Source organism: Podarcis raffonei, chromosome 1 (genome assembly GCF_027172205.1).
Source record: "Podarcis raffonei isolate rPodRaf1 chromosome 1, rPodRaf1.pri, whole genome shotgun sequence".
NCBI lineage: Eukaryota > Metazoa > Chordata > Lepidosauria > Squamata > Lacertidae > Podarcis > Podarcis raffonei.
Window position 1 is genome coordinate 3,889,762 of NC_070602.1, and position 27,656 is coordinate 3,917,417.

Genomic DNA, 27,656 nt, shown 5'->3' on the forward strand with positions numbered 1-27,656 from the left:
GGAGATGGTAAATACTGCCATCCTGTCTCTCCTGTTTATGCCTGTTTATGACCTCCAGGGTTTTGATGAATGCATTTTATTCCTCCTTTTATTCCTATTTTATTTACTCTGGACTACTATGCATGATCAAGTAGGAAATAGATTCTTTGTAGATGGACCTTGCCAAAAAGGTCCGTATAGTTAAAGCCATGGTTTTCCCAGTAGTGATGTATGGAAGTGAGAGCTGGACCATAAAGAAGGCTGATCGCCGAAAAATTGACGCTTTTGAATTCTGGTGCTGGAGGAGACTCTTGAGAGTCCCATGGACTGCAAGAAGATCAAACCTCTCCATTCTGAAGGAAATCAGCCCTGAGTGCTCACTGGAAGGACAGATCCTGAAGCTGAGGCTCCAAGACTTTGGCCACCTCATGAGAAGAGAAGACTCCCTGGAAAAGACCCTGATGTTGGGAAAGATGGAGGGCACAAGGAGAAGGGGACGACAGAGGACGAGATGGTTGGACAGTGTTCTCGAAGCTACCAGCATGAGTTTGACCAAGCTGCGGGAGGCAGTGGGAGACAGGAGTGCCTGGCGTGCTCTGGTCCAGGGGGTCACGAAGAGTCGGACACGACTAAACAACTAAACAACAAGAGTTTTAACTTTGTCCCATGTGGGGTTTTTGAAATGCTCCGAGGAAATCTGATCGGTTCTTACGAACACTGTGTAAAAAGTTCTTTTGTGAATAAAACGACCTGGGCCGAGGGATGGAGAGGAATTATTATCGACACGTCCTCCCAGCGTCTTGCTGGTCAAGCCTCATGTGTATTCTATTAATCAGAGTCCAATTTTTCCTTTCCTTTGGGAACGCTACATTCAGCAAACCACGGAGATTGTATTATAAAGGGAAGGAAAAGAGAAGATCCGACAGACCTAGACAAACCACAAGCCACCAGCAAGGATCAATTCGACGCAATTCATTCTCTGCCAGACATGTGCTTCGCATTCCAGGAACATTTCCCCCACCAAACTTACTCCATTCCGTCACGGTTTGTACATCGGTGAGGAAACAATCTCGTTGCCCAACACGCAGCAACCGTCTCCAGAGCCAAATGGCCGGGTTAAGATTGCACCGTTTTGAGTTTGGCCCCAGCACGATTGGTGCAAACGACGGTCAGCCACCTTTAACAAAATTAAGATGACTGAAGCCTTAAGAAAACGACAGCTCTCCTTTCAAAAAAACAAAATAAAACCAGAAGCCTTTCTGTTAGGCATTATGTCCACTGAAATCCAAAAAAGCTTTAGAGCCATCTTTATGTTTGCAACCACGGCGGCCAGAATTCTGGTAACAAAAAATTGGAAAGGCGACTTAATTCCTATAAAGCTTGACCGACAGGTGAAGACGATAGAATACCTGGAACTTGTGAAAATGACCAGGAGAATAAGAGGAAACTCAAATCAGAAAGTGAGCAAAGTAGGGACAATATTGAAAGAATATTTAAAACAATATTGTGAAAATGCAATTCTCCTGACAGGTATAAATTGAATCTTGAATACTAAAAAAATTCATAAAGGTAAAAAAAATTCTTGATATGTAATAGATTTAACGGAAAGTGCGTATAGGTTAAGATTATTTAGAAAGCACAATGAGGTGATTTGGAAGTCAAAAATATGTGTGATGCTAGATGACGTGTAGTCAATGTTTAGTTGTCATTGTGGTATTGTTTTTGTCAGTGTTGTATGTTTTGCAATAAACATAATAATTTAAAAAGGGGGGGGCGGAGAAAAAAGGAAGAAAATGACAGCTCTGGGAGACAGGGGCCGGGGATCAATCCAGGGCCAGGTCTGCCATCTGGGGAGGGAAGGAAGTTGCAGGTGACGTGACTTGAGACACGCAGGTCCCCTGGGAGACCTGAATTCTGTGTTTTTATCTGGTATGAACCCACTTTGTGTACAGTAACCACAAAAAAGGCATACATAAATAAACCTGCCTTGATGCAGGTAGTTTTTCTGCCTGCCGTAGGGGTGATTTATTTGCTCTGCTTGGATAGTTGTAAACAGAACAAATCTTAGAAGGCACCCTATGACTAAACCCTGTGGAACATCCACTGCTCAGAAAAAGTCAGGAGGAAACATAGGTAAAGGTAAAGGGACCCCTGACCATTATGTCCAGTCGTGACCAACTCTGGGGTTGCGGCACTCATCTCGCTTTATTGGCCGAGGGAGCCAGCGTACAGCTTCCGGGTCATGTGGCCAGCAGGACTAAGCCGCTTCTGGCGAACAGAGCAGCACACGGAAACGCCGTTTACCTTCCCGCCGGAGTGGTACCTATTTATCTACTTGCACTTTGACGTGCTTTCGAACTGCTAGATGTGCAGGAGCAGTGGCCGAGCAACGGGAGCTCACCCCGTTGTGGGAATTCGAACCTCTGACCTTCTGATCGGCAAGTCCTAGGCTCTGTGGTTTAACCCACCCGTGTCCCTATTCAAGTCAGGAGGAAACATTCAGTTATAAAATATAGCCTGTTAAAATTCATAGGCTTATTCCTGCCTCTGATCGTCACTTCTCCAATGCTTATCAGGTGGTTTGGGGCAATTTTCATTACAGTGGTACCTCGGGTTACAGACGCTTCAGGTTACAGACTCCACTAACCCAGAAATAGTACCTCGGGTTAAGAACTTTGCTTCAGGATGAGAACAGAAATCGTGCTCTGGCGGTGCGGCAGCAGCGGGAGGCACCATTAGCTAAAGTGGTGCTTCAGGTTAAGAACAGTTTCAGGTTAAGAACGGACCTCCGGAACGAATTAAGTACTTAACCCGAGGTACCACTGTATTCTATTTTATTGGTTTTATCATCTATGAGGAGCATTTGCATGAGAAAGCAGGGCCAAAATCAAATAAGTTAGCTGTGCATATTTTTAAGAGGATTTCTACTCCTGCAAGAGTTGGGGGCTCATCAGGGCAGCTCTGGTCGCAGCTCCCACAGTGACCAACCCCTTTGCTGTAAACGTAAAGGTAAGGTAAAAGAAAGGACCCCTGGACGGTTAAGTCCAGTCAAAGGTGACTATGGGGTTGCGGAGCTCATCTCGCTTTCAGGCCGAGGGAGCCAGTGTTTGTCCACAGACAGCTTTCCGGGTCATGTGGCCAGCAGGATTAAACCGCTTCTGGCACAACGGGACACCGTGACGGAAACCAGAGCGCATAGAAAAGCCATTTGCCTTCCTGCCGCAGTGGTACCTATTTATCTACTTGCATTGGTGTGCTTTCGAAATGCTAGGTTGGCAGGAGCAGGGAGAGAGCGACAGGAGCTCATTCCGTCGCGGGGATTCGAACCGCCATCCCTCTGATCGGCAAGCCCAAGAGGCTCAGTGGTTTAGACCACAGCGCCACCCGCATCCCTTTCCCTTTCCCCTTTCTTGCTATTTGGATCTGTTGGTTCGGTTCCCACCCTCTGGAGCAGCAGAAAGCAAGCTTGCTCCGTCTTAAAGCCCTTTGCGGCTTAGGGCCCTCGTATCTACGGGACCGCCTCTCCTGGTCTGCCCCGCAGAGGACCTTAAGGTCCATGAAATAACCATAGTTTAGAGGTCCCGGGCCCTAAGGAAGTCAGACTATCCTCCACCAGGGCCAGGGCCTTCTCAGTGGTGGCTCCGACCTGGTGGAATGCTCTGTCCCATGAGACCAGGGCCCTGCAGGATTTAACTTCCTTCCGTCAGGCCTGTAAGACAGAGCTATTCCGCCTGGCCTTTAACTTGAATTCAGCCTGACCTTTTATTTTCCTTCTCTTCCCTCCCCTCCCCTTTTATGAAGATCACCCGCTCTGAGACCCCACAGCTAATTCTCCCCTGGCCTCCTCGCTGGCCCAAGTAGGACCAATTCAGCCAGCTAGCTCTGGAGACTATTTAATGCTTATTTCCCCTAAATTGATTTTTGAATTTTATTGTTATTCTTGTTTTTATACTGTATTTTATGCTGCTTTTATAATTAAGTGTTTTAAATTTGTTGTTAGCTGCCCTGAGCCCGGTTTTTGAATCTGGAAGGGAGTGGTATAAATAAATAAAAATATTATTTCACACTCTGGCACCTGATGTGAGCTATCAATGGTGGCTCAGGGGTCACCTCTGGGTCCCATCCGATGAGGCAAGACAGGGCTTTTCTAAAGTTAAAATGTGGTGGTTCTGGAAATCTCTAGGATGAAGCACCGAATCAAAGATGGGAGCCGGAGAAAGGGCAGATTAGGAGCAAAGCTGTCTCAGCAGAGAGCCTGTCCACCTCACTTGAGAGAAAGGGCTTTCGACTGATGTCACAAATGGGATTACTCCTTAATCTACCAGGCTAAAGCTCTACATTAAAGGCCGTTAACAGTCCAAACCCTGACTGAAGAGATGGTTAAGTCAATCCAATTCGAGGAGGGCAACCAGCTCCTCCACGCTGGATTTAGATCTGCCTTTCAGCCTATCGCTTTTCAGGATTGGCAGTGACAAGGTCTCTTCCAGCCCTATTAAGAAGCGTATCTTTCAAAGCTGGAGAAGGCAGGGGTTGAACCTTAGACCTTCTGAGTGCAAGGCATGGATTCTGTGAATAAGCCAGGCTCAGTCCTCACCACCATGAAATTCACAAGTTGGGAGGGAGAAGAAATTCAATTCCGTTGTCACTTTTTGTGCTTTCTTTGGGCATAGCATTTTCATTAAGGCTTTGTCATAATGAGATATTGCGAAGACAAGGTAATCTAAACAAAGAGAGAAGCAGAGAAAGGAAAGGAAGGTCTCACGCAAAGGTAGCTCACCTGGGAATTTCCCTTTCTTCTCCCAGTCTCCTACCCTGGGAGATCTTCCCTTCTGATGCAGTCTTTCTTCAACCATCTATCACCTTCATGTGCCTACCCTCATTGACCCAGAGTAAAAGGTAAAGGGACCCCTGACCATTAAGTCCAGTCATGACCGACTCTGGGGTTGTGGCGCTCATCTCGCTTTACTGGCCGAGGGAGCCGGTGTACAGCTTCCAGGTCATGTGGCCAGCAGGACTAAGCCACTTCTGGCGAACCAGAGCAGCACACGGAAACGCCGTTTACCTTCCCGCTGAAGCGGTACCTATTTATCTACTTGCACTTTGACGTGCTTTCGAACTGCTAGGTGGGCAGGAGCTGGGACCGAGCAACGGGAGCTCACCCCGTCGCGGGGATTCGAACTGTCGACCTTCTGATCGGCAAGTCCTAGGCTCTGTGGTTCAACCCACAGAGCCACCTGCGTCCTAATTGACCCAGAGCAGAGGGCATCAAATGAAAGGAGAATTGTAGGGTTGGAAGAGTTTTAAACAAAATCTGCCCTTCTTCCCTTATGGGGGAAGCAAGAGCCCTTAAAGAGTCGTCTGTAGGTTCTCCATCGGTAGGAGAAAATAACAGAGGCCAACCAGAGAATATTGAGAAGCAAAGCAGCTAGTAAGCCTGATCTTTATTGATCTGTTGCAACAGGGTGCTCCCCTCACACGCAGGAAAGGAGGAGGACCCAGAACAAAGGTGTGCCCGCCCTTATATAGACATTTTAAATTCCCTGCCCCGGAGCTCAAGACCACCCCTCCATACATCACAGAAGGGGTGTAACCCAAGACCACCCCCCACAAACATCATACCTACAGCACAGAAAAGGCGGTCTACAGCAGAAATCTGAGTGTGTTGTTTATCTCCTGTCTGCCAGGTTATCTGAGAATGCCTTATCTGATTGCCTTTCCTGGTAGCCTGCCCCTTCCTTTGAGATGGTGATTCCCCAATTCCTGAGAGAATGGGAAGGTTCCCTCACCCCCTCCCTCCTTGCAGAGAAAACATTTGGTCAGTTTGGGAGTCAAAATGGTTTCAGGACGGGTCTTCCTGTGCTGCTCCAGACATGTGGTCCCCATATCTATGTACATGCTTGGTTGGTACATTTATGAACATTTATTATATATATATATATATAAGACCTTAATTTTTTTATTTCGGAAGGTACCCTGAGGATCATCTAGTCTAAGCATGTCCAACTCCCAAGAGACTCTGATCTGCTCCCAGTATTGGCAGTGATCTACTGGCAGTGATCTACCCATTGGAGGGAGGAGTAGCGTACATGGGGTGGGTGGATTGGCCAGAGTTGTTGAGCTTTTGGGGGAGAAGATTGCACAGAGGGGTTTTTTTTAGCTCTCCCCCCCCGTAACTTTTTGTACACGATAAGGATCCCACGATCTGCCCGGATCAGCCAGGGATCTACCTGATCTAGCCCAACCCCCTGCAATGCAGGAATATGCAGCTGTCCCTTACAGGAATCGAACCTGCAACCTTGCCATTGCAAGAACCACGCTCTAACCAACTGAGCTATCTAGGTGAAAAAGGAAAACAGAGCAAAACTAAACAAAGCAAAAGCAAAGGGAGGGAGGAATAATAATAATAGAACGAAAAGAGAAATAAATAAAGTAGATTTCTGTAATTCTGTTTGCAATTGAAAGAGAAACCACCTAATATGCACTTCTAGTGGCCCATCTAGCCCAGCATCCTATTCTGATAGGAATATCAGAATATTCCTGATATTGGTGCCAACCAAATGCCCCCATGGGAAACTGTCAGGCGGTGAGGTGGTTGCTCACAAGTAACCAGGCAGGGCTCCGACCTGTCTTCCGCAGGTTTTTATTTGTGCAAATTATTTACAGTGCAGGACCACAACGTTCATGTCCGTCTTAGTCACTTGCAGATTCCGGGAGTGGCCCCTTCCAGCTTCCCCCCCAACATAAGAACTTGGACACCCCAAATCTCCGCCTCCCCTCCTTCCGTCTCATCCCTCTGCGCAAGCAGGGTGACCGAAGCGTGTGTGCCTCCTGGCTGGCCGTGCCAGGTGAGGCGCTTGGGATCTCAGTAGCATCTTTGAGCCTTCCCTCCACCCGGCTACCTCTTTCCCCCTCTGCTCCACTGGGGGTGTGGCTTTCCTTACTGCCAGACGAGGAGCTGCTTCTCAGAATCAGCGGAGTAACCCCCTGCCTCCCTCCCCATTCCGATGGCAGTCTCCTGACAGAAACCAGCAAGGCACAAGAACAGTTCTCCGCTCCTGGGATTTCCAGCAGCTGAGATTCAGAAGCACTGCTGCCTCCAAGCCTCCAACTTAAACCCAGCCATCCTTCAAAATCCGCATTTTGTGAGGCAGCCCTCCAACCAGCACCCGCAAACGTGGAGGCATTCACAAAAAGTGTGCATAGAAATGTGCAAACCTAGACAGCTTCTTAAAAAGCAGAGACATCACCTTGCCAACAAAGGTCCGTATAGTTAAAGCTATGGTTTTCCCAGTAGTGATGTATGGAAGTGAGAGCTGGACCATAAAGAAGGCTGATCGCTGAAGAATTGATGCTTTTGAATTATGGTGCTGGAGGAGACTCTTGAGAGTCCCATGGACTGCAAGAAGATCCAACCTCTCCATTCTGAAGGAAATCAGCCCTGAGTGCTCACTGGAAGGACAGATCCTGAAGCTGAGGCTCCAAGACTTTGGCCACCTCATGAGAAGAGAAGACTCCCTGGAAGAGACCCTGATGTTGGGAAAGATGGAGGGCACAAGGAGAAGGGGATGACAGAGGACGAGATGGTGGGACAGTGTTCTCGAAGCTACCAGCATGAGTTTGACCAAACTGCGGGAGGCAGTGGAAGACAGGAGTGCCTGGCGTGCTCTGGTCCAGGGGGTCACAAAGAGTCGGACACGACTAAACAACAACAAAAATGTGGAAACTAGCATGAAAGGTGAGTGATAAAAGGCCTGGGTCAAGGACTCAAGTTCCCTGCCTAAGAGACTGTCAGTGGCCGAGTAGGGAGAGAGACCAGGGTGCTGAAGACATCCCACTTATTTGTGTTAGAGACATTACACAAGGCACATGTTGCACAACTGTGTCATGTGTGCATATATAGCCAGGTCTCAAGGACAGCCTTGCAGGGCACCTGAGCTGCTGCTTTTTGTCCTGCCACACACATTGCCAAGCAGAACACCCTGATCTCGGACCTCACCCTTGCTGGAACAATGGCGCTGGTTTCACCTGGGAACATGGCTTTTCCTCCTTGAGGAGTGGTGGCATGCAAAGGCATGTGGCTCTTGCAATTCAACCAAGGACGGCACATCCATCACCACCTCAAGCCTGTCTGTTTTTCCAAGGACCACACCTACCACCACCAGACGAGAGTCTCCAAGAAGCAGTCAAGGGGTGATTTACACACCTGCACAGACCAGCCGCCGATTTATTAATCACCTTCTAAATCACCGTGCCAAGGCGATTTCCATGTACGATAATTTAAAGAAGTTAGGTCCTGGAACTCCTTGATTTTTCAGCATGGGAACTTTGCCCCTGCTTATTTTGAAAATATTATTTTGTTCTCGAAGCTACCAGCATGAGTCTGACCAAACTGCGGGAGGCAGTGGAAGACAGGAGTGCCTGGCGTGCTCTGGTCCATGGGGTCATGAAGAGTCGGACACGACTAAACGACTAAACAACAACAACAGATTTTGAAAATATGTATCTCACCTGTTCAAGAAACAGAGGCCTGCTAGCAATCAAAAGCATGTTATATAAACTATGGAACGATCCACAATTTAACCAAATCATAAATAGAAATCTGAGTCCAGATGGACCAGCTAAGCAAGAGGCTGCTGGACACCAGGCCAACGTTAGTTCAGGTTGGTGGTCATCACTGCCTACTGTGGCAAGGAGTTCCACAGCTCAACTGTGTCAAAACAGCAATAAGAGCCGCTTTCTGGCTTGCCCCGCATGTCTCACCTTGGGGTCCTTCTCGTAGTAGTACTGCTGTGTGCGGATCCACCTGCCCACCAGGTGATCGCGGACAGTGTGGGCCAGGGCAAAGTAGTAGTCGCGATGAGTGGCCACATTGCGGTCCTTGACCAGGGTGAAGTGGAGATGCCGGTTGAAGCCTTTCTTCAGCTCCGCCACGTTCTCCACGCCAACGATGCCACGGATGCTGATCTGCTTGCGCTTCTCCTGGTCTGTCAGAGGGCGAGACATGGCTGTCGGAGGAAGGAGACGACAGCGCTGGGTGCCCTTCGCGCAATACAGCCCAGCCGCCAAGAGAGAGAGAGAGCGGCCGGGAAGGCACTGACCTCTGGAGCTCCCGGCCAGCGACCTGGTACAGCCCTTTCCTGTTCAGGACAGCCTCCCTCCTGTTCTGCCTCCCTCTGTGGGGCTGAGAAGCGACTGAATGAAGGCAGGAAGAGGAGGAGGAGGAGTCTGGTTTAAAAGTGAGCTCAGCTCTGAAAGAAGCAGCTGGGAGACTGCCCCTTTCCTGGATACAGGTGGAATTAGGGGTTTGGGCTGGCGTTTAAGTTCCTTTTTTGTTGTTGTTGTTAGATCACTTTTATTAATTTTCCAAAAAAAGACATCCACTTAACATATCAAATCATAATCCAATAAAAACTAAAAACTAAAATAAACAAGGTCAAATTATCTTCCGAATTGTAATTATTAATTGTACGACGTCCCATACTCTGAACCTTGAAGCATGTCCAAATCTCAATCCTGCCTTTTGTCGATATTTCCACATCTCGATTTTAAACTCTCCAATTAAGTTCCTAAACTTAAATTACAAAATTAAGTTTCACCTTTTATTTTTTGCATCCTGCGGGTTTAGGTTGAGTGGCATGCTTCTATGAGAGGTGCAGGAGATTGGGGGGGGGCTGGAAACCGGGAGAGGGAGCAGACGTCAGTTACTGCCTTGGCAACCAAGTTTGCAAAGGTGCATATTGAGGTTGCAAAGGTGGGAAATCAGAGCTTGGGGTGCACCACCTCAGATTGCAAAGGCAGGCTTACATGATGGAATACCCCCTCACCTTGTACCTAGGCAGCTAGCATGTCATATAATAATAATAATAATAATTTTTTATTTATACTCTGCCCTTCCCGGTTTAAAAACCGGGCTCAGGGCTGCTAACAGCAAATATAAAACAATGATTAAAATGTGACTTAAAAACAGCATAAAACACAACAGAAAATGCAGCATCAATATCAATAAAATTCAAAAATTCCGGGGTCATTGGGGGAGGGGAACCCAGTCAGTAGACATAAAATGATCACCAGGACCAACTGGCCAAGTTGGTCCTATTAGGGGCCAGCAAGGAAACCAGGGAAGAATTTAAATGTGGGGTCCCAGAAAGGGTTTCTTCACAGAAGAGGAAAGGGAAAAGGGAATAGAGGATCAGGCTAATTCAAATTGAAGGCCAGGCGGAATAGCTCTGTCTTACAGGCCCTCGTATCAGGCAGAAGGGGGTCTAGAAGAGTATTATTTTATAGGAACTCTCAACTGCAGCCTGAAGTGTTCTGCCCAAACCCAGATTACATGCTTCAGTGCTAACCAGGCCAGTCACAACGACAGAGAAAACCTTTTCTGCCTGAGAAAGAGGGGAAGTTGCCAGGCAGCGAGGCAGCAAGAAAAGAACCTCAATTTCCTCCTTCCTTTTTGCACACGAGTCCTGGATCCCCATTTGGGCTTTCATGAAAGCTCAGATAAATTGGTTGCAGCACAATGGGCTACGTCTCTCTCCAAACCGCTTTGGACTTTGGTCAGTTCACAGAATCCTGGAGTTGGAAGGGACCCTGAAGGTCATCCAGTCCAACCCCCTGCAATGCAGGAGACTTTTGCCCACTGTGGGACTCAAATCCATGACCCTGAAGAGTCTCATGCTATCCCAGTGCGAATATTTTATTTCCGCTTTGGTTTTTGCAATCTATATCTTGCCCTTCGTCCCAAAGGAGTCCAGGGTGGCAAGCAACACAATTTGCAAACATGAGAACGTAAAGTAGCCTACTGGAACAGGCCCAAGGCCCGTCTAGTCCAGCATTTTGGACCCGGGTGCAACAGTGGGGCAGTTTTCAAATCAAAAGTCCACCATGCAAGCAAGATGGGTTTCCTGCTTGACTGCAGACCAGCCTTCCCCAGCCTAGTGCCCACCAGATTTTTGGACTACAACTCCCATCAGACTGGAGAATAAATAAATTTATTTATTGCTTGCAGTCCAAACATTCATAAAGCTTCTCTCCGGTGTAGATCCTTTGGTGGTAGCCTCATTTAATCCTTGCAACAGCCCTGTGGGGTAGCTAGGCTGAGAGGTCTGGCCCAAGGTCACCCAGTGAGTTTCATGGCTGGGTGGGGATCTGAACCCTAGTCTCTCCCAGGTCGTAGTCTAACCATGACACCACACTGCCTCTTGATGCAGAAAAGTCAAATTCAGACCCTTTCCAATCTAAAGACTGTGATCAGTGGGACAAGACACCAATGTGGAGATCCCAAAAGCAATTCAGGCCTCGGGTTTGAGAAGGTCCAAAATCAATGAGTTTAACTGGTCCTGGGAAAAGCCCCACTTGTGGGTCAGAGAGGGTCCGTGGCAGAAATAACACCCTATGCAGAGGCATTTTTAAAGGAGACCTCGCTTGCTCGCGAGTAAGCATACTTGGGATTGCACTGTGTAGCCCCAAATCTAAGCACGCTTACTCCGAATTAACTCCCACTGCGTTCTATGAGGCTTACTCTCCGGCAAGTAAGTGCGTGCACGGAAGCGCAGCGTCACTTCTGAGCTGCCTCTATGGGGGAAAGATTGAGACCTTTAAAGCGGATGAGGGGCTCTCCCCCCCCCCCGAGAACGCGCATCCGACGGAAGCGTTCACACTCCTCTTGCGGACCCCAGAAGCGCAACACGCCTCTTTCAGAGTCACGTGTGAACTGTGGCTTTTTTGCCTGGCAGGCAAGGAAAATCACTTAAACAGAACCGCCTGCACTCTTCCCTTCCACTCTTCCGTGGGGAGTTGGGGGTGGGGAGCAAAACATCATTGGAGAAAGCTGACCCCCCCTCAGAAGGGGTTGGAAGATTCGAGGTGTGCGCATGAATGTGGGGGGTCCCTCTCCACCCCAAGGAAGTGGCTCCTTGCACCCGAGAAAGCTCAGAGCCAGCCGCTTACCTCGCTTCTACCCTGTGCGCTTTTACGCACCGCTTGCAGCAGCGCCCACCCGGACCGCTCCCCCTTCTTGCGCGCTTACTTGCGAGGGGTTGGAGGGAGGGAATGGGGGGCACCCTCCCCGCCCCCCATGCCCCCAAAACTTTCTCCCCTGGGGCGTGTCCTGCAGGACTTTCCCTTTCTTCCTGCCCCCCAGGGAGATACGCCAAGCAGGACAAGCGCGCGTCGCCCATCGCGAAGCGTTTACCTGCGCTGGATCCCGGGGCGTCGGAGGATGGTGTCCCCACTCTTTTCGGGGTTCGGTGCTGCGCAGAGGCGCTTCGAGGATCTTTCCCGGAAAGAGCCAAGGCCCGCCCCCGCCCCTCTTTTTATAGGCTGCCATTGGCCGAGGCGGACGCCTGTTAGCCCCGGGACCCCGCCTTCTAATCGCTGGACAGGGAAGTTTTCTTGCCCGAAGGGGCGGGCGGAGCCCTGGAATGGGGAAGCGGAGCGGGATCGGGCTCCGGACTGACTGCCGCTCCTCCCGCGGTGCTCCTTCTTCCCTCCCCAGCCGCTTTGGCGTTGCTCCGGTTGCAGGAGGGATGGCAGGCGCAGCCAGGAGTTTGCCAGGCCCCGAGGGCAGGGCGGGCAGGCAGGCAGGCAGGGACGTGAAGCGGAAATCGGCGGCCCTCATCCCCTCTTTACCCGAAAGTAAGCCCCATTGAGCTCAAAGGGCCTTACCTCTGAGTAGGCAAAGCTATTGGTTCCTTGGTGAACCAGCTCCGTGCCAGATTTAGGGTTCTAAGCGATTTGCACCCATGGCGTTTAGGGCGTCTGGATTAAAAGACGCAGTGAAACGGCACCGTGGGAAAGCGTTGGGGTAAAAACACCCGTGGTTAAAATACGCATTTAAATATTGCACGGTGAGGAAGGGTGGGGGGGCAGAAGCTTCTTGCAAAAGGATAAGAGCTTATCGGTAGGCAGTTGCAAGGGTTCCTCTTCCTTTCCCACCCGCCCCCTTTAATAAATTATTCGGATTCAAGGAGACAAGTTTCCATCCATCTTGGATGGATGAGACACGTTTTTCTCCCTGTCTCATAATACAAGAACCTGCTATGAAGTAGAATGCCAGCAAAGTCAGAGCATTCACAGTTGAACTAGTTCTAGATCTGTTTCAATCTGTGTGGAGGATTCCCTGGTCCTGAATGGGGCAACTGTGCCCCTGAAGGACCAGGTGCGCAGCCTGGGAGTCATTTTGGACTCACAGCTGTCCATGGAGGCGCAGTTCAGTTCTGTGTCCAGGGCAGCAGTTTATCAGCTCCATCTGGTACGCAGGATGAGACCCTCCCTGCCTGCGACTGCCTCGCCAGAGTGGTGCATGCTCTGGTTATCTCCCGCTTGGACTACTGAAATGCGCTCTACGTGGGGCTACCTTTGAAGGTGACCCGGAAACTGCAACTAATCCAGGATGCGGCAGCTAGACTGGTGACTGGGAGCGGCCACCGAGACCACATAACACCGGTCTTGAAAGACCTCCATTGGCTCCCAGTACGTTCAAAGTGTTGGTGCTGACCTTTAAAGCCCTAAACAGCCTCAGCCCAGTATACCTGAAGGAGCATCTCCACCCCCATCATTCTACCCGGACACTGAGGTCCAGCACCGAGGGCCTTCTGGTGGTTCCCTCACTGCGAGAAGCCAAGTTACAGGGAACCAGGCAGAAGGCCTTCTCGGTGGTGGCACCCACCCTGTGGAATGCCCTCCCACCAGATGTCAAAGAGAACAAAGAGCGGCGGCGGCTCCCAGTCACCAGTCTAGCTGCCGCATTTTGGATTAGTTGTAGTCCACAGGCAGGGAGGGTCTCAGCCTGTGTACCAGATGCTCTGATAATGTCTAGGTTAGATTAATGCAACACATTATTCATAGGCCTGCTTCTGAAGACGGTTTGGGAACTTCAGCTGGTGCAGAATTTGCTGGCTCACTGGGGCAAGACAGTTTGAGCATCTTACGCCTATCCTGGCCCAACTGCACAGGCTGCCAATTAGTTTCCAGGCCCAGTGCAAAGTGCTGGTTTTGACCTATAATGCCTTAAACAGCTAAGGCCTGCGATACTTCTAGCACTGCCTCTCCCCATATGAACTGACCTGGACCTTACAATCATCATCTGAGGCCCTTAGTTCATGTGACCCTCCCCTCCACAAAAGCTCCGGAGCATGGCAATTTGAGAAAATAATAATAATAATAATAATAATAATAATAATAATAATATATTATTATTTATACCCCGCCCATCTGGCTGGGCTTTCCCAGCCACTCTGGGCAGCTTCCAAAAAAATATTAAGATACTGTAGTACATCAAACATTAAAAGCTTCCCTAAACAGGACTGCCTTCAGAATGGGCCTATTAAACAGTGGTTCCCTGATTGTGCAATGCTCTCCCCAAGGAGGTTTGGCTGGTGTCTTTATCATATACCCTTAGGCATCAGGTGAAAAAAGCATTCCTCTTCATCCAGGCTTTGGTCTGATTAACATCCTATACCAGAGCTCTCCAAACTGGCCGTGTGTCAGCTGCAGTGTGTAGGTGTGTCGCACAAATGCTCCCCGTGTGCTTCTTCCGGGGCTGGAAAAGGTGTTTTTTTTTTAATTATTAATTTTTATAGAATTTTACAAGAAAAGAAAGAGAAACAACGAACAATACATAACACTGTAAACACATTTATAGACATGTTTTCCAAAATGCAAACTAAAAAAAAAAATAGAGAAAAGACAAAAGCAAAAAATACTTTTCATAATCAATAATATTACCAAATTCATGCTTCAAACATTACAATATATAACTCCTAGTTAAAATATTATAAAACTCTTCCACCGCATTCACTGCACGTCTTGCTCACCTTTGCATCTGGTCTTCAATCATTTCCCTTCCTTAGGTTCTTTCATAATCCGTCTGATCTTTATGTTCTCTATATTCTTCACAAGGTTAGTCTAAGCACAAACTAGTAAAACTGATTTACTGTGTTGAGAATTGATGCATGTCTACAAAGTGTATCACCAAGATGAAAAGTTTGGAAAGCTCTGTCCTGTACAGTTTTTAATGTGTTGTGGGAGGGGGGGAGAGAATTATTGGTTTGTTTTTGTTCTTGCTTTTTATGTATTTATATATTTTATGTATTTATATGTATACAAATTTTAATAATAATAATATAATTACAATGACTCCCTCAGGAGGCAGTGATGGCCACTGATTTGGATGACTTTCATAGAGGATTAGACAAATTGATGAAGAGGAAAGCCATCAATGGCTACCATGTTTTCTCTCCCTGTCAGAGACAGTGTGCCTCCGAGTTCCTGGGAATCACAGGTGAGGCAAACGGAGTTGCAGTCGGGTCCTGCTTAATTCTGCTTGAGAGGGTTGGCTGAGGCCCGTGATATTAAAGGCGAAAGGAGAAATGAGCTTTGCCTCATGCTGCACCTCCGAGGAGGGCCAAGGAGCCGCAGGAGGAGGGCCACGATCCCCGGCTGCGACTGAATATAGACCTGACATCAATCCATCCTGAAGCCATCGCTCTGTGCAGCTTCCTGCATTACAGTTGCTGGGGGGAAATCGGATGTTGAAGCCGGAGTTTCCTGCAGGAAGGAAGTCGGAGAGGAACACAAGATGCTGCCTTCTGCTGAGCCAGACCCAGTGGTCCTTCTAGTTCCATAATGCCTGCACGGACTGGCAGCAGCTCCCCAGGATTTCACAGAAAGAGGCATTCGCATCCCTGCCTGGAGATTGTACCGGGAATGCATTGTGTTGTTAGCTTGTTTCAAAATTATATCTTTCCTCCAAGGAGCTCAAAGCGACCTACTTACTGTATTTTTTGCTCTATAGGACGCACTTTTTCCCCTCCAAAAATGAAGGGGAAATGTGTGTGCATCCTATGGAGCGAATGCAGGCTTTCGCGCACTGACCCCTCTCGCTCTCCAGGCTTCAGGCAGCTATCCGCAAGCCTTCTGAGTGTGGCGGGAGTTCCCCCTGCACTCCGAAGGCTTGCGGATAGCTGCCTGAAGCCTGGGGAGCACAGCGCCAACTCCTGTTGCGTTCCCCGGGCTTCAGGCAGCTATCTGCAGCTAAAAACGTAGCTGCGCGCAGCGTCTCCCGGCTGGAGCGGTTGCGCGTGGCTAAAGAGGAAGCCAAGACAGCCAGCGGGATGGATCCTGCTCGCTGTCTTGCCTTCTTTGCTCTTTGGGGCTGGGGGAAATAAATAAATCCCCCCCTTTATTTCCCCCCCTAAAAACTAGGTGCGCCTTATGGTCTGGTGCGTCCTATGGAGCGAAAAATACGGTAGTTCTTCTGCTCCCCATTTTATCCTCACAAGAACCCTGTTAGGTAGGTTGGGTCCTGCTTATGGGATTCCCAGAGGCCTCTGGTTGGCCACTCTGAGAACAAAAGCCGCCCTAGGAGATCCCCCTTTGGCCTGATCCAGCATGCGGGCCTCTCTTATATTCTTAAGAGCACGTGAGGCTTTGCAGGTACAGGAAACACAGAGACCCAACTTGCTAGGAATATAGCTTTAGGGACATTTTATGCTATCTCTCCATTCCATCTGAATCAGGAGAGGCACTTCAGGTACTGAACTGGTGTCTGGAGGCAGGGATGGGGGCCAATAAACCAAACCGGAATCCTGGCAAGGCAGAGGTCATATGAGTCAGTGGGGCTGAGGTTCAGGAATCAGGGTGCTGGCCTATTCTAGGTGAGGTGGCCCTCCCCCCCACAAAAAAAGCAAGTAAGTGGTTTGGAAGTGCTTCACAATTCTAAGCTGTGTCCGGAGACGCAGGTGACTTCAGTGGCAAGGAGGGCTTATGGCTACCTGTGGATGGTTCACCAACTATAGACATTCCTGGACTGAGAGGGTTTGGCCTCTCACTTGTGGGGTGCCTCAGGGTTCCGTCCTCTCCCCCATGCTTTTTAATATCTATATGAAGGTGCTGGGAGAGATCATTAGGGGGTTTGGGCTGGGTGTTCATCAGTATGCAGATGACACCCAGCTCTACCTCTCTTTTAAATCAGAACCAGTGAAGGCGGTGAAGGTCCTGTGTGAGTGCCTGGAGGCGGTTGGAGGATGGATGGCGGCTAACATATGAGGTTGAATCCTGACAAGACAGAAGTACTGTTCTTGGGGCTGGTGTGGAGGATTCCCTGGTCCTGAATGGGGCAACTGTGCCCCTGAAGGACCAGGTGCGCAGCCTGGGAGTCATTTTGGACTCACAGCTGTCCATGGAGGCGCAGGTTAATTCTGTGTCCAGGGCGGCTGTCTACCAGCTCCACCTGGTACGCAGGCTAAGACCCTACCTGCCCGCAGACTGTCTCGCCAGAGTGGTGCATGCTCTGGTTATCTCCCGCTTGGACTACTGCAATGCGCTCTACATGGGGCTACCTTTGAAGGTGACCCGGAAACTGCAATTAATCCAGAATGCGGCAGCTAGACTGGTGACTGGGAATGGCTGCCAGGACCACATAACACCTGTCCTGAGAGATCTGCATTGGCTCCCAGTACGTTTCTGAGCACAATTCAAAGTGTTGGTGCTGACCTTTAAAGCCCTAAACGGCCTCGGTCCTGTATATCTGAAGGAGCGTCTCCACCCCCATCGTTCAGCCCGGATACTGAGGTCCAGCTCCGAGGGCCTTCTGGCGGTTCCCTCATTGCGAGAAGCCAAGTTACAGGGAACCAGGCAGAGGGCCTTCTCAGTAGTGGCGCCTGCCCTGTGGAACGCCCTCCCTTCAGATGTGATGGAAATAAGCAGCTATCTTCTCTTTAAAAGACAACTGAAGGCAGCCCTGTTTAGGGAAGTTTTTACTATTTAATGCTGTATTGTTTTTAACACTCGATTGGGAGCCGCCCAGAGTAGCTGGGGAAACTCAGCCAGATGGGCGGGGTATAAATAATAAATTATTATTATTATTATTATATCAGTGACCCATGGACTAATAACATTTGGGATAGATTACTGCAGTGCACTCTGCATGGGGCTGCCCTTGAAGATTGTCTGGAAGTGCAGAATGGGATGGAGTGTGTCCCTTGTGAAGAATGGTTGCAGCGTTTGGGGCTTCTGGGTTTAGTTTAGGGGAAAGGCGCTGAGAGGCGACATGATGTAAGTTCATAGAATTATACATGACATGCAGAAATTGGAAACCGGTCCGCATCACACAGCTGATCTGTCACATGGAGCCTTGCTTCCCCTAACCTCTCCAAGTGAACCAAGAGCCAGTGATAAGATTATAGTCTGAAAGGGAGCTTAGATCCCATTTGCCCATCAAGGAGATGTAAACTCCAGACAGAAGAGGAGCTCAGGGGGCCCTTGTAAATGGAATTTAGAAGTCAAGGAGAGGGTGTCCTTTGCCTGGCGGCGCCGCCCTCGATAATTCTGCTTTAGAGGGTTGGCTGAGGCCCATGATATTGGAGGCGACAGGACAAATAAGCTTTCCCTCATGTTGGGTCTGGGAAGGATGCAAAGATGCTGAGCGGGGGGGGGGGGGACAGCTCACAGCAGGGGGTGCCTGCTGCACCTCCGAGGAGGGCCAAGGAGCTGCAGGAGGAGGGCCACCCCCCCCCCGGCTGCGACTGAATATAGACCTGACATCAATCCACCCTGAAGCCATCGCTCTGTGCAGCTTCCTGCATTACGGTTGCTGGTGGGAAATCGGATGTTGAAGCCGGAGTTTCCTGCAGGAAGGAAGTCGGAGAGGAACACAAGATGCTGCCTTCTGCTGAGCCAGACCCAGTGGTCCTTATAGTTCCATAATGCCTGCACGGACTGGCAGCAGCTCCCCAGGATTTCACAGAGAGAGGCATTCGCATCCCTGCCTGGAGATTGAACTGGGAATGCATTGTGTTGGTTGTTTGTTTGTTTCAAAATTATATCTTTCCTCCACGGAGCTCAAAGCGACCTACTTCGTTCTTCTGCTCCCCATTTTATCCTCACAAGAACCCTGTGAGGTAGGTTGGGCTGAGGTGAGCAGCTGGCCCAAGGTCGCCCAGTGAGCTTTACGGTTGAGTAGAGATTTGAACCCTGGTCTCTCAGGTCCTAGACCAACACTCTTCACCACAAACCACACCGGCTTAATTTGCAAAGCCTCAACAACAGCACACGAAAGCCCATGCCAAGAACAAACTTAGTTGGTCTCTAAGGTGCTACTTAGGGACGCGGGTGGCGCTGTTGTCTAAACCACAGAGCCTAGGGCTTGATGATCAGAAGGTCGGCGGTTTGAATCCCCGCGATGGGGTGAGCTCCCGTTGCTCAGTCCCAGCTCCTGCCTACCTAGGAGTTCGAAAGCACGTCAAAGTGCAAGTAGATAAATAGGTACCACTCCGGCGGGAAGGTAAACGGCGTTTCCGTGCGCTGCTCTGGTTCGCCAGAAGCGGCTTAGTCAAGCTGGCCACATGACCCGGAAGCTGTGCGCCGGCTCCCTTGGCCAATAAAACGAGATGAGCGCTGCAACCCCAGAGTCATTTGAGACTGGACCTAACGATCAGGGGTCCCTTTACCTTTAAGGTGCTACTGGACAATTTTCTTCTTATTATTACTTTTATATACCGTATATACTTGAGTGTAAGCCATCTCATGAGAAGAGACGACTCCCTGGAAAAGACCCTGATGTTGGGAAAGATGGAGGGCACAAGGAGAAGGGGAGGACAGAGGACGAGATGGTGGGACAGTGTTCTCGAAGCTACCAGCATGAGTTTGACCAAACTGCGGGAGGCAGTGGAAGACAGGAGTGCCTGGAGTGCTCTGGTCCAGGGGGTCATGAAGAGTCGGACACGAATAAATGACTAAACAACAAATAGTCGAGGATATACAGTATTTCAACAACAGAGATGTACCTAGGCTCTCTCCATTGCCCCCTTGGCAAGGAGCTGAATGGGAGCTGCACTTCTAAGTACACCACTGGGCAACTGGGGAGGGGACCCTGCTGCCGTGGCCCATGCCAGGAAGAAGATTCCTCCACTGGGGCACCCAGAGAAACCTCACAGAGCGGGGGAAGAGGGGCTCAGGGAGTTGGCAGTTGGGTGGGCTCCTAGCCACTCCAAGCCAGAGTGGGGAGGCACGAGATTTGTGCCCCCTGGGCCTGCCCTCTTGGCAGGGGCCAATCTTGCCAACCCATAGGCATGCCCCCGCTGAACAACTTAGCCAAACCCTCCAACATCTGGAGTCCCTAAACCAGGATGAGGCTCAATCCTTGGTGGGGCTAGAGAGTCTTCTTCTTTGGCGATCCCTCGTAGCCGAGTAAGATTGTCTTCTATCAACACTGTTTTATCAATGAGTCCGTAAGTGACTGTGGAGGCCAATTCTGGATCCACACGTCCTTCCACAGTGGGGACATTGGTTTCCGGGCAGGAGGTTCCCCCTCCTTCTTGTTGCTGTTGTTGTTGTTTAGTTGTTTAGTCATTTAGTCGTGTCTGACTCTTCGTGACCCATGGACCAGAGCATGCCAGGCACTTCTGTCTTCCACTGCCTCCCGCAGTTTGGTCAAACTAATATTTGTAGCTTCGAAAACACTGACCCACCATCGCCTTGTGCCCTCCATCTTTCCCAACTTCAGGGTCTTTTCCAGGGAGTCTTCTCTTCTCTTGGGGTAGCCAAAGTCTTGGAGCCTCAGCTTCAGGATCTGTCCTTCCAGTGAGCACTCAGGGCTGATTTCCTTCAGAATGGAGAGGTTTGATCTTCTTGCAGTCCATGGGACTCTCAAGAGTCTCCTCCAGCACCATAATTCAAGAGCATCAATTCTTTGGCGATCAGCCTTCCTTATGGTCCAGCTCTCACTTAAAACCATAGCTTGAACTATATGGACCTGCACATACAATTCAGGGATAGCTGAGCATGGCTTCTCCCTGCTCCACCCAGACTCCCTGAACACCCCCACCCCCCTCCAGCGCACGCAGGAACAACTTGCTGTTGTTCTTTAGTCATTTAGTCATGTCCGACTCTTTGTGACCCACTGGACCAGAGCACGCCAGGCACTCCTGTCTTCCACTGCCTCCCGCAGTTGGGCCAAACTCATGCTGGTAGCTTCGAGAACACTGTCCCACCATCTCGTCCTCTGCCGTCCCCTTCTCCTTGTGCCCTCCATCTTTCCCAACATCAGGGTCTTTTCCAGGGAGTCTTCTCTTCTCCTGAGGTGGCCAAAGTCTTGGAGCCTCAGCTTCGGGATCTGTCCTTCCAGTGAGCACTCAGGGCTGATTTCCTTCAGAATGGAGAGGTTTGATCTTCTTGCAGTCCATGGGACTCTCCAGAGTCTCCTCCAGCACCACAATTCAAAAGCCTCAATTCTTTCCTCCTTCTTAGGAAGACCTAAGATACGGGCATGCAAGCCAAGAGGAAAGGTTACAACATCTGGGACTTTTCTGTTAGAGAAGAAGTGAGCATAGAATCATAGAATCATAGAGTTGGAAGAGACCACAAGGGCCATGGAGTCCAACCCCCTGCCAAGCAGGAAACACCATCAGAGCACTCCTGACATATGGTTGTCAAGCCTCTGCTTAAAGACCTCCAAAGAAGGAGACTCCACCACACTCCTTGGCAGCAAATTCCACTGTCGAACAGCTCTTACTGTCAGGAAGTTCTTCCTAATGTTTAGGTGGAATCTTCTTTCCTGCAGTTTTGAACCATTGCTCCGTGTCCGCTTCTCTGGAGCAGCAGAAAACAACCTTTCTCCCTCCTCTATGTGACATCCTTTTATATATTTGAACATGGCTATCATATCACCCCTTAACCTCCTCTTCTCCAGGCTAAACATGCCCAGCTCCCTTAGCCGTTCCTCATAAGGCATCGTTTCCAGGCCTTTGACCATTTTGGTTGCCCTCCTCTGGACACGTTCCAGTTTGTCAGTGTCCTTCTTGAACTGTGGTGCCCAGAACTGGACACAGTACTCCAGGTGAGGTCTGACCAGAGCAGAATACAGTGGCACTATTACTTCCCTTGATCTAGAAGCTATACTCCTATTGATGCAGCCCAGAATTGCATTGGCTTTTTTAGCTGCCGCGTCACACTGTTGGCTCATGTCAAGTTTGTGGTCAACCAAGACTCCTAGATCCTTTTCACATGTACTGCTCTCAAGCCAGGTGTCACCCATCTTGTATTTGTGCCTCTCATTTTTTTTGCCCAAGTGCAATACTTTACATTTCTCCCTGTTAAAATTCATCTTGTTTGTTTTGGCCCAGTTCTCTAATCTGTCAAGGTCGTTTTGAAGTGTTATCCTGTCCTCTGCGGTGTTAGCCACCCCTCCAGAGCAAAGGAGGTGTGGGGGAGGAACATGATGTGGAGACAGTGGGGCATGAACTTTTTCTCTGTCATAATGCTAAAAACTCCTGTCTAGCCCATGAAGCAGATTGTTGGAAGATTCAAGAGAAGTTTTGGTGTGAAAACAGTGCCATTCATACCACGGAATATGTGGAACATGGCCAGTGGCATAGCACGGTTAGGTGGTACCCAGTGCGGAAAATTTATTGTCAAATCCCCCCCACACACACATTGAATTTTATTATTTTTTTGCCTGCAAGAATGGGTTTGACCTTGTCACCAGGTTGGCAAAGGCTGGGCACAGAATGTGACGTATGTCTCTATGGCTCCATCTGCTGGGGGACAATGGTCTCTTCTGATCTCTGGCTAGTTTTTAAAATGAAACCAGGCGGTGATTAAAAATAAATAAATGATACCGTAGCCCATTTTCTCCTGGGGGGAAAAATGCTGCAAAATCAAAATGGCAGCACCAGTATTTCAAAAATCCGGATTTTGATCAGCTGCCGTTTTGGGGCTTGCGAGACTGCACAGAAAGACCATATTTCTAGAGGCACTGAGGAAGAGGGCGGTCAGCTCAACAGCTGTGCCTTGGATTCATTTGATGGATTTGTTTCTGTAGCACAGAAATACATGCCATCATTACTAAAGGCCAAGTTGCAGGGGCCAGCAAAAGAGCTGGAAGCCCTAGAATTGCATCAGGATGCGGTTTGAGATGTGCAGCCCTGGAAGGCAATAATAATAATAATAATAATAATAATAATAATAATAATAATTTATTATTTATACCCCACCCATCTGGCTGGGTTTCCTCAGCCACTCTGGGCGGCTTCCAACAAAGTATTAAAATACAGTGGTTTTTCTAACATTAAAAGCTTCCCTGAACAGGGCTGCCTTCAGATGTCTTCTAAAAGTATGGTAGTTGTTCTTCTCTTTGACATCTGGTAGGAGGGCGTTTCACAGGGAGGGTGCCACTTCCGAGAAGGCCCTCTGTCTGGTTCCCTGAAACTTCACTTCTTGCAGTGAGGGAACTGCCAGAAGGCCCTCGGCGCTGGACCTCAGTGTCCAGGCAGAACGATGGGGGTGAAGATGAGAAGGGGGAAACAGACAGACCTCCTGCACTTTTAATAGCTGCCATGAAATGTACATGTGCTGCAATTCCCTCTTCCACACAACAGTTAAAAGTACTGGAGGCATTTGTCCTCTATGGCATCCGGCCAATGTAACCCATGCTGTTATTATCTTTGTTATGATTTAAGAGCAGGAGAACACATTGCAAAACCAATAGAGAGGTGGCCTATCAGCTGATACTCTGCAGCAACAACAAAAATGATTCTTCTTCTTGCTATTATATTTATTAATTTATTATTATTATTATTATTATTATTATCGGGCAGACGTTGTATTGTAGACACTCCTGGGCTTTGGGTTGTATTTCGGTAGTGTCCTCTTACACTCCCTCCCCCCAACTTCCTCTTCCAGATCCAGACACCCCCCCAATGAAACAGTCAGAAACACTGGCAATTCTCTGACTAAAATCTTTTATTAGAACAACACACAGGACCCCTTTTGGGCCTGGGAGGGCGGCTGTCTGCAGCTAAGGATTGCAATAAGTTGCCAACGACATGTTACGAAGTCACTAGGAATCTATTCTAAGCATCAGAAACATCATCAAGAAGCAAGATCGATGCTGATGGGAAAACGAGGCCGCAGGTGGCCCAGCCACCCAAGCCCAGGAGGAGATCGGCGTCACCCTGCAACCTGTCTCCTCTGCAGCCGAGAAAAACGAAGAGCGTGACTGCGAGGTTAGCACCCATTCAATAAATTATGTTTAACGTAATGCTGGTACAACATCACCATAACAGAGAAAAATCAGTTCTAAGGGGAAGGAAATCCTAGAAGGGAACAATTACTTATTTACAGACATCTCCTTTGTTGTTTTGCTTTGGGTTTTGTTTTGTTTTGTTTGTTTTTTTGCTGTTAACATTTATTACATTGGATTGTTTTCTTCCCACCATTCCTGATTTATCTCCACTCCTGGCTAAATGAATCAAAGCAGATAATTAAATAACTTACGATGAGAAACAATGGTAGAAGAAAGAAAACAATATCTCAACCCTCCGCAGACAACTATCTCTAGAGAGTGCCACCAATCTGGAAGCAAAAGGAAAAGTCAGACCAGCATGCTGTCCGTGCTACAGAAAGAATATTATGGCACCAACCACATGGATGAACTTGAGGCATTATGGGGTATGTACATGACATTCGCCAAATTTAGCAGCCGGTCCCAAGATGGGAACAGATTCCGTTGGAAGGGTTTGTTAAGGTTTTCTAAAGTTGCCTCCTCCAAAATGGAATGTGGATGGTTGGTATGACCACAGATATCAGCATCCCTATCATTTATCCCCCCCCCACTCTCCTGGAGACCCCAAATGCCACAAAACTGCCAGGCTCCAAGACAGAATACTGTCCCTCTCTGCCCTAAATTGAAGGATTGGGCTTCCACACAAATCCAGGGTTGCATCATTGAAATACAAGGGCTTCTTCTCTTGTTGGAACAACATCTCTGATGCTCTGGAGCTGTCCCAGGTCCTGACTTGCCACCTGCTGACAGCTACCAGCCTCCTACCAACCTCCTGACCACATTGCCTGCTCTCAGGCATAATTCAGGCTAGTTTCCTTATAAGGCATTGCTCAGCAAATGCTCAGCAAATCCTTCTGCCCCCGGTGTAAACTGATACATGGAAACACATGCAAATATGCAACTGCCGAAGCCTTATCTGCACTCGCATTTTACTGGGTCACATGCACTGCACCCATCTCAAATTGCAGTTAGAGGCAGCTGCTAGGTGGGTCTCTTGGGAGCAGAGGTGGCTGAGTATTTCATTGCAACGTGGTTCCTTCCAGTTCAGCAGAAACGTAATGACAGAGAGCCAGCCTGGGTTGAAACTGCGACACAGTAAATCAAACAATGCAAAGAGCAGATAATAATGTTATGGTGATACAGAAGAAGTGCGTTTAGATGGGTGGGGGTAATGCTGGTTGGCCTGGTTTCAAACCAGGAAGGTGGCAACCGTGAGAGGTAGCCATGGCAATGAGAATATTTAATTTCCTGAGATTGTGAAAGGAAGGCATTCCTGCTCTCTTCTTTCTTCCCCTTTCCATGTCTGTCGGTGACCACAAAGGAATGCTAGATCTGCCTCGTAGTTGTTGGTTTTTTTAAGGCAAAGTCATCACTGTAGCTAATTTTGAAACGCTGCTAGGCAAAACTATGTCCTGACACACACGTGGACATGAGGCGAGATGGATGCTAGGCAGCGGGATGTAGTCAGAGAAAACGGAAACATGCCATGTTAAGCTTGTTTGCAGAATCAAAAAGGACCCTGCAAGAAGGCCCCCACTGAGCAAGAAAGCAGCTGCCCACTTAGAGCAGGTTATCCAAAATTGAGAGCTCCGTGTTGACGTGGTCAGGGAATCTCACATTGTTAACACAGCATCAGACTAGCCAAAGAGCTGGTTTCATCAGTTACCTATGTGGTATGGAAGCCACCTGTGGGTGCTTCCCTCTGATATCTGTAGGAAGCAATCAGTAAGTCCAAGACTACAAAGCCCAGCATCAAGCACAAGGCAAGAGGGGTGCTATTCAAGGGAGGTCCAGCAGCAGATACCTGCCTCTGCCATGTTTCAGACCATGCATGAGTTTATTCTTAATTAATATCTGCACCTCTGGCCTCCCAATGGTCTGCACACTTATATGCAATCCTGTTTGCTTGCTCAAAAGGAAGCCATGCAAGTCCCACTGTGCTCAACAGGATTTACTTCAAGTTAAGTGCATTTAGGACTGCAGACTCGTCCCCGAGCAACCCTGTGCATGCTTACTCAGAAGGAAATTGCATTAAGGTGTGCTTACCCCCATACTAGCATGCATGGGGTTGCAGCCACAGTGGCTGATGTCACAAACAATTAAATGGGCCTGTGCACCAGGTCAGGATGTCAAAGGCACAAGCCTCTTGGCCTTGGAAATATAGCGAGATAGAGGAAGGAAGATGACTGTTTGACTGGTGCTGGTAATGTAGCGTTATTACGGCATGAAAATGAAACACAACGAATTGGCTGGTTTACAAGGGAAACGTGAACATATCTAAGAGCCTTTGAGCCTTGCTGTGAATATGGATCTTTCCCAGTCTGAAATCTCTCCCTGCCCCGTGACCAGACTGGAGTCGCATCTCTGCAAACTGACTTAGCACACAAAACAATCATGTAAGAAGCCGTTTCCAGTCAAAGCTGCGATAATCACCGCAGCATGAAGGATGTCCCACAGGGCCGGCCCTAACAAGAGGCGGCTGCCTCAGGCGGCAAATATTGAAGGGCGTCAAGTGGCAGGAGCTCTGTGTATGTGCGTGTTATGCAACCTGTCCTGCGCCCTCGGGGTTCAGTGGAGGATGTTGAAATAAGATTCAACGGTCTGTTGAGGTTTTGTACTTGGAATAGGACTGGATAGAACTCTCACATTTTGCTTCAGTCCGAAACAGCCAGAGGATATCAGGATCGCAAAGGCCGATGTAAACAAATGAGAAACAGGAGTGCATTGTGGGAGCTGCCGTCTCAAGCATGCAATGGACCCTTGTTGCACACTAGAGCAAATTGTGGGTGCCTCCTTCTACTTCAGGCGTTCAGAGACAGATTGGTGACCCCCCCCCCATTTACAGAGGTACAGGACAAATGTCTGGATAAACAGCCAATTAACTTGAGCCAGAAGTTTGTCACATTCTGCTAAATACAACCATTCATCCCAGTCAGAAAAGAAATGGGATATTGGATATATTTGCTGAATGCGGGGGGGGGGAGGCAATTCTGGGTGGCATTTTGGGGGCAGCATTCAGAAATCGGAATGTTGGCATTTGAGTTTTGAAACTCGCCGAAAATGGAAATCTTTGAGGAAATGTTCTGCCCCTACAAAGTGATAATTTACTCAGAACTCAAATACGAAGTTCTGCCAATAGAATTCCAAATTTGAAAATGGTGCTAATTTCATATGCAGATTAAAGCGTTGAGGAATCCTCTGTAGAGTGATCTAAATCGTACACCTCACCCTCACAGGGCTGTTAGACCTGTATCTGAGCTGTACCACTTCAGATGTGGGTACTAGGAACAGCTCCCATCACATCTGGGCTGGAGAACCAGGCCTCAGTTGCTAGGCCCCAAAGGATGCCCTGCTAAAATATCATCCTTCATAACCAACATTATTATTTTCCAGCGTTGATTTGTTTATACCGGTGTTCTGTGCTTTGTGGTGAACCGCCTTGCGCATCCTCTGGATCAAAAAAAGGGGTGCCTGATCTTTAAAAAACGAAAAGCTAAACACTGACATTGGGGGGGGGGATCATGTGACCTTTCCCCCAACTCTCTGCTTTGACTGGGAAAAAATTAAGATAAATCCCATCTCCCAAGGCTTGATTCATCAACCTGCATGGCTTTTG

At 48.8% G+C, this 27,656-nt stretch overlaps 1 protein-coding gene across 1 annotated transcript in view; it reads right to left on the bottom strand.

Moving 5' to 3' along the window:
- PYGL (glycogen phosphorylase L) overlaps positions 1 to 12,294 on the bottom strand; it is a 65,897-nt gene extending 53,603 nt beyond the window's left edge. Inside the window, exons 1-2 of the mRNA XM_053365505.1 lie at positions 12,170 to 12,294; positions 8,740 to 8,984 (exon numbers count right to left, since the gene is read on the bottom strand). Of these exons, the coding sequence (XP_053221480.1) occupies positions 8,740 to 8,982 (243 nt within the window). The 5' untranslated portion in view covers positions 8,983 to 8,984; positions 12,170 to 12,294. The remainder of the gene's footprint in view (positions 1 to 8,739; positions 8,985 to 12,169) is intronic.
- Positions 12,295 to 27,656: the final 15,362 nt, after the last annotated feature.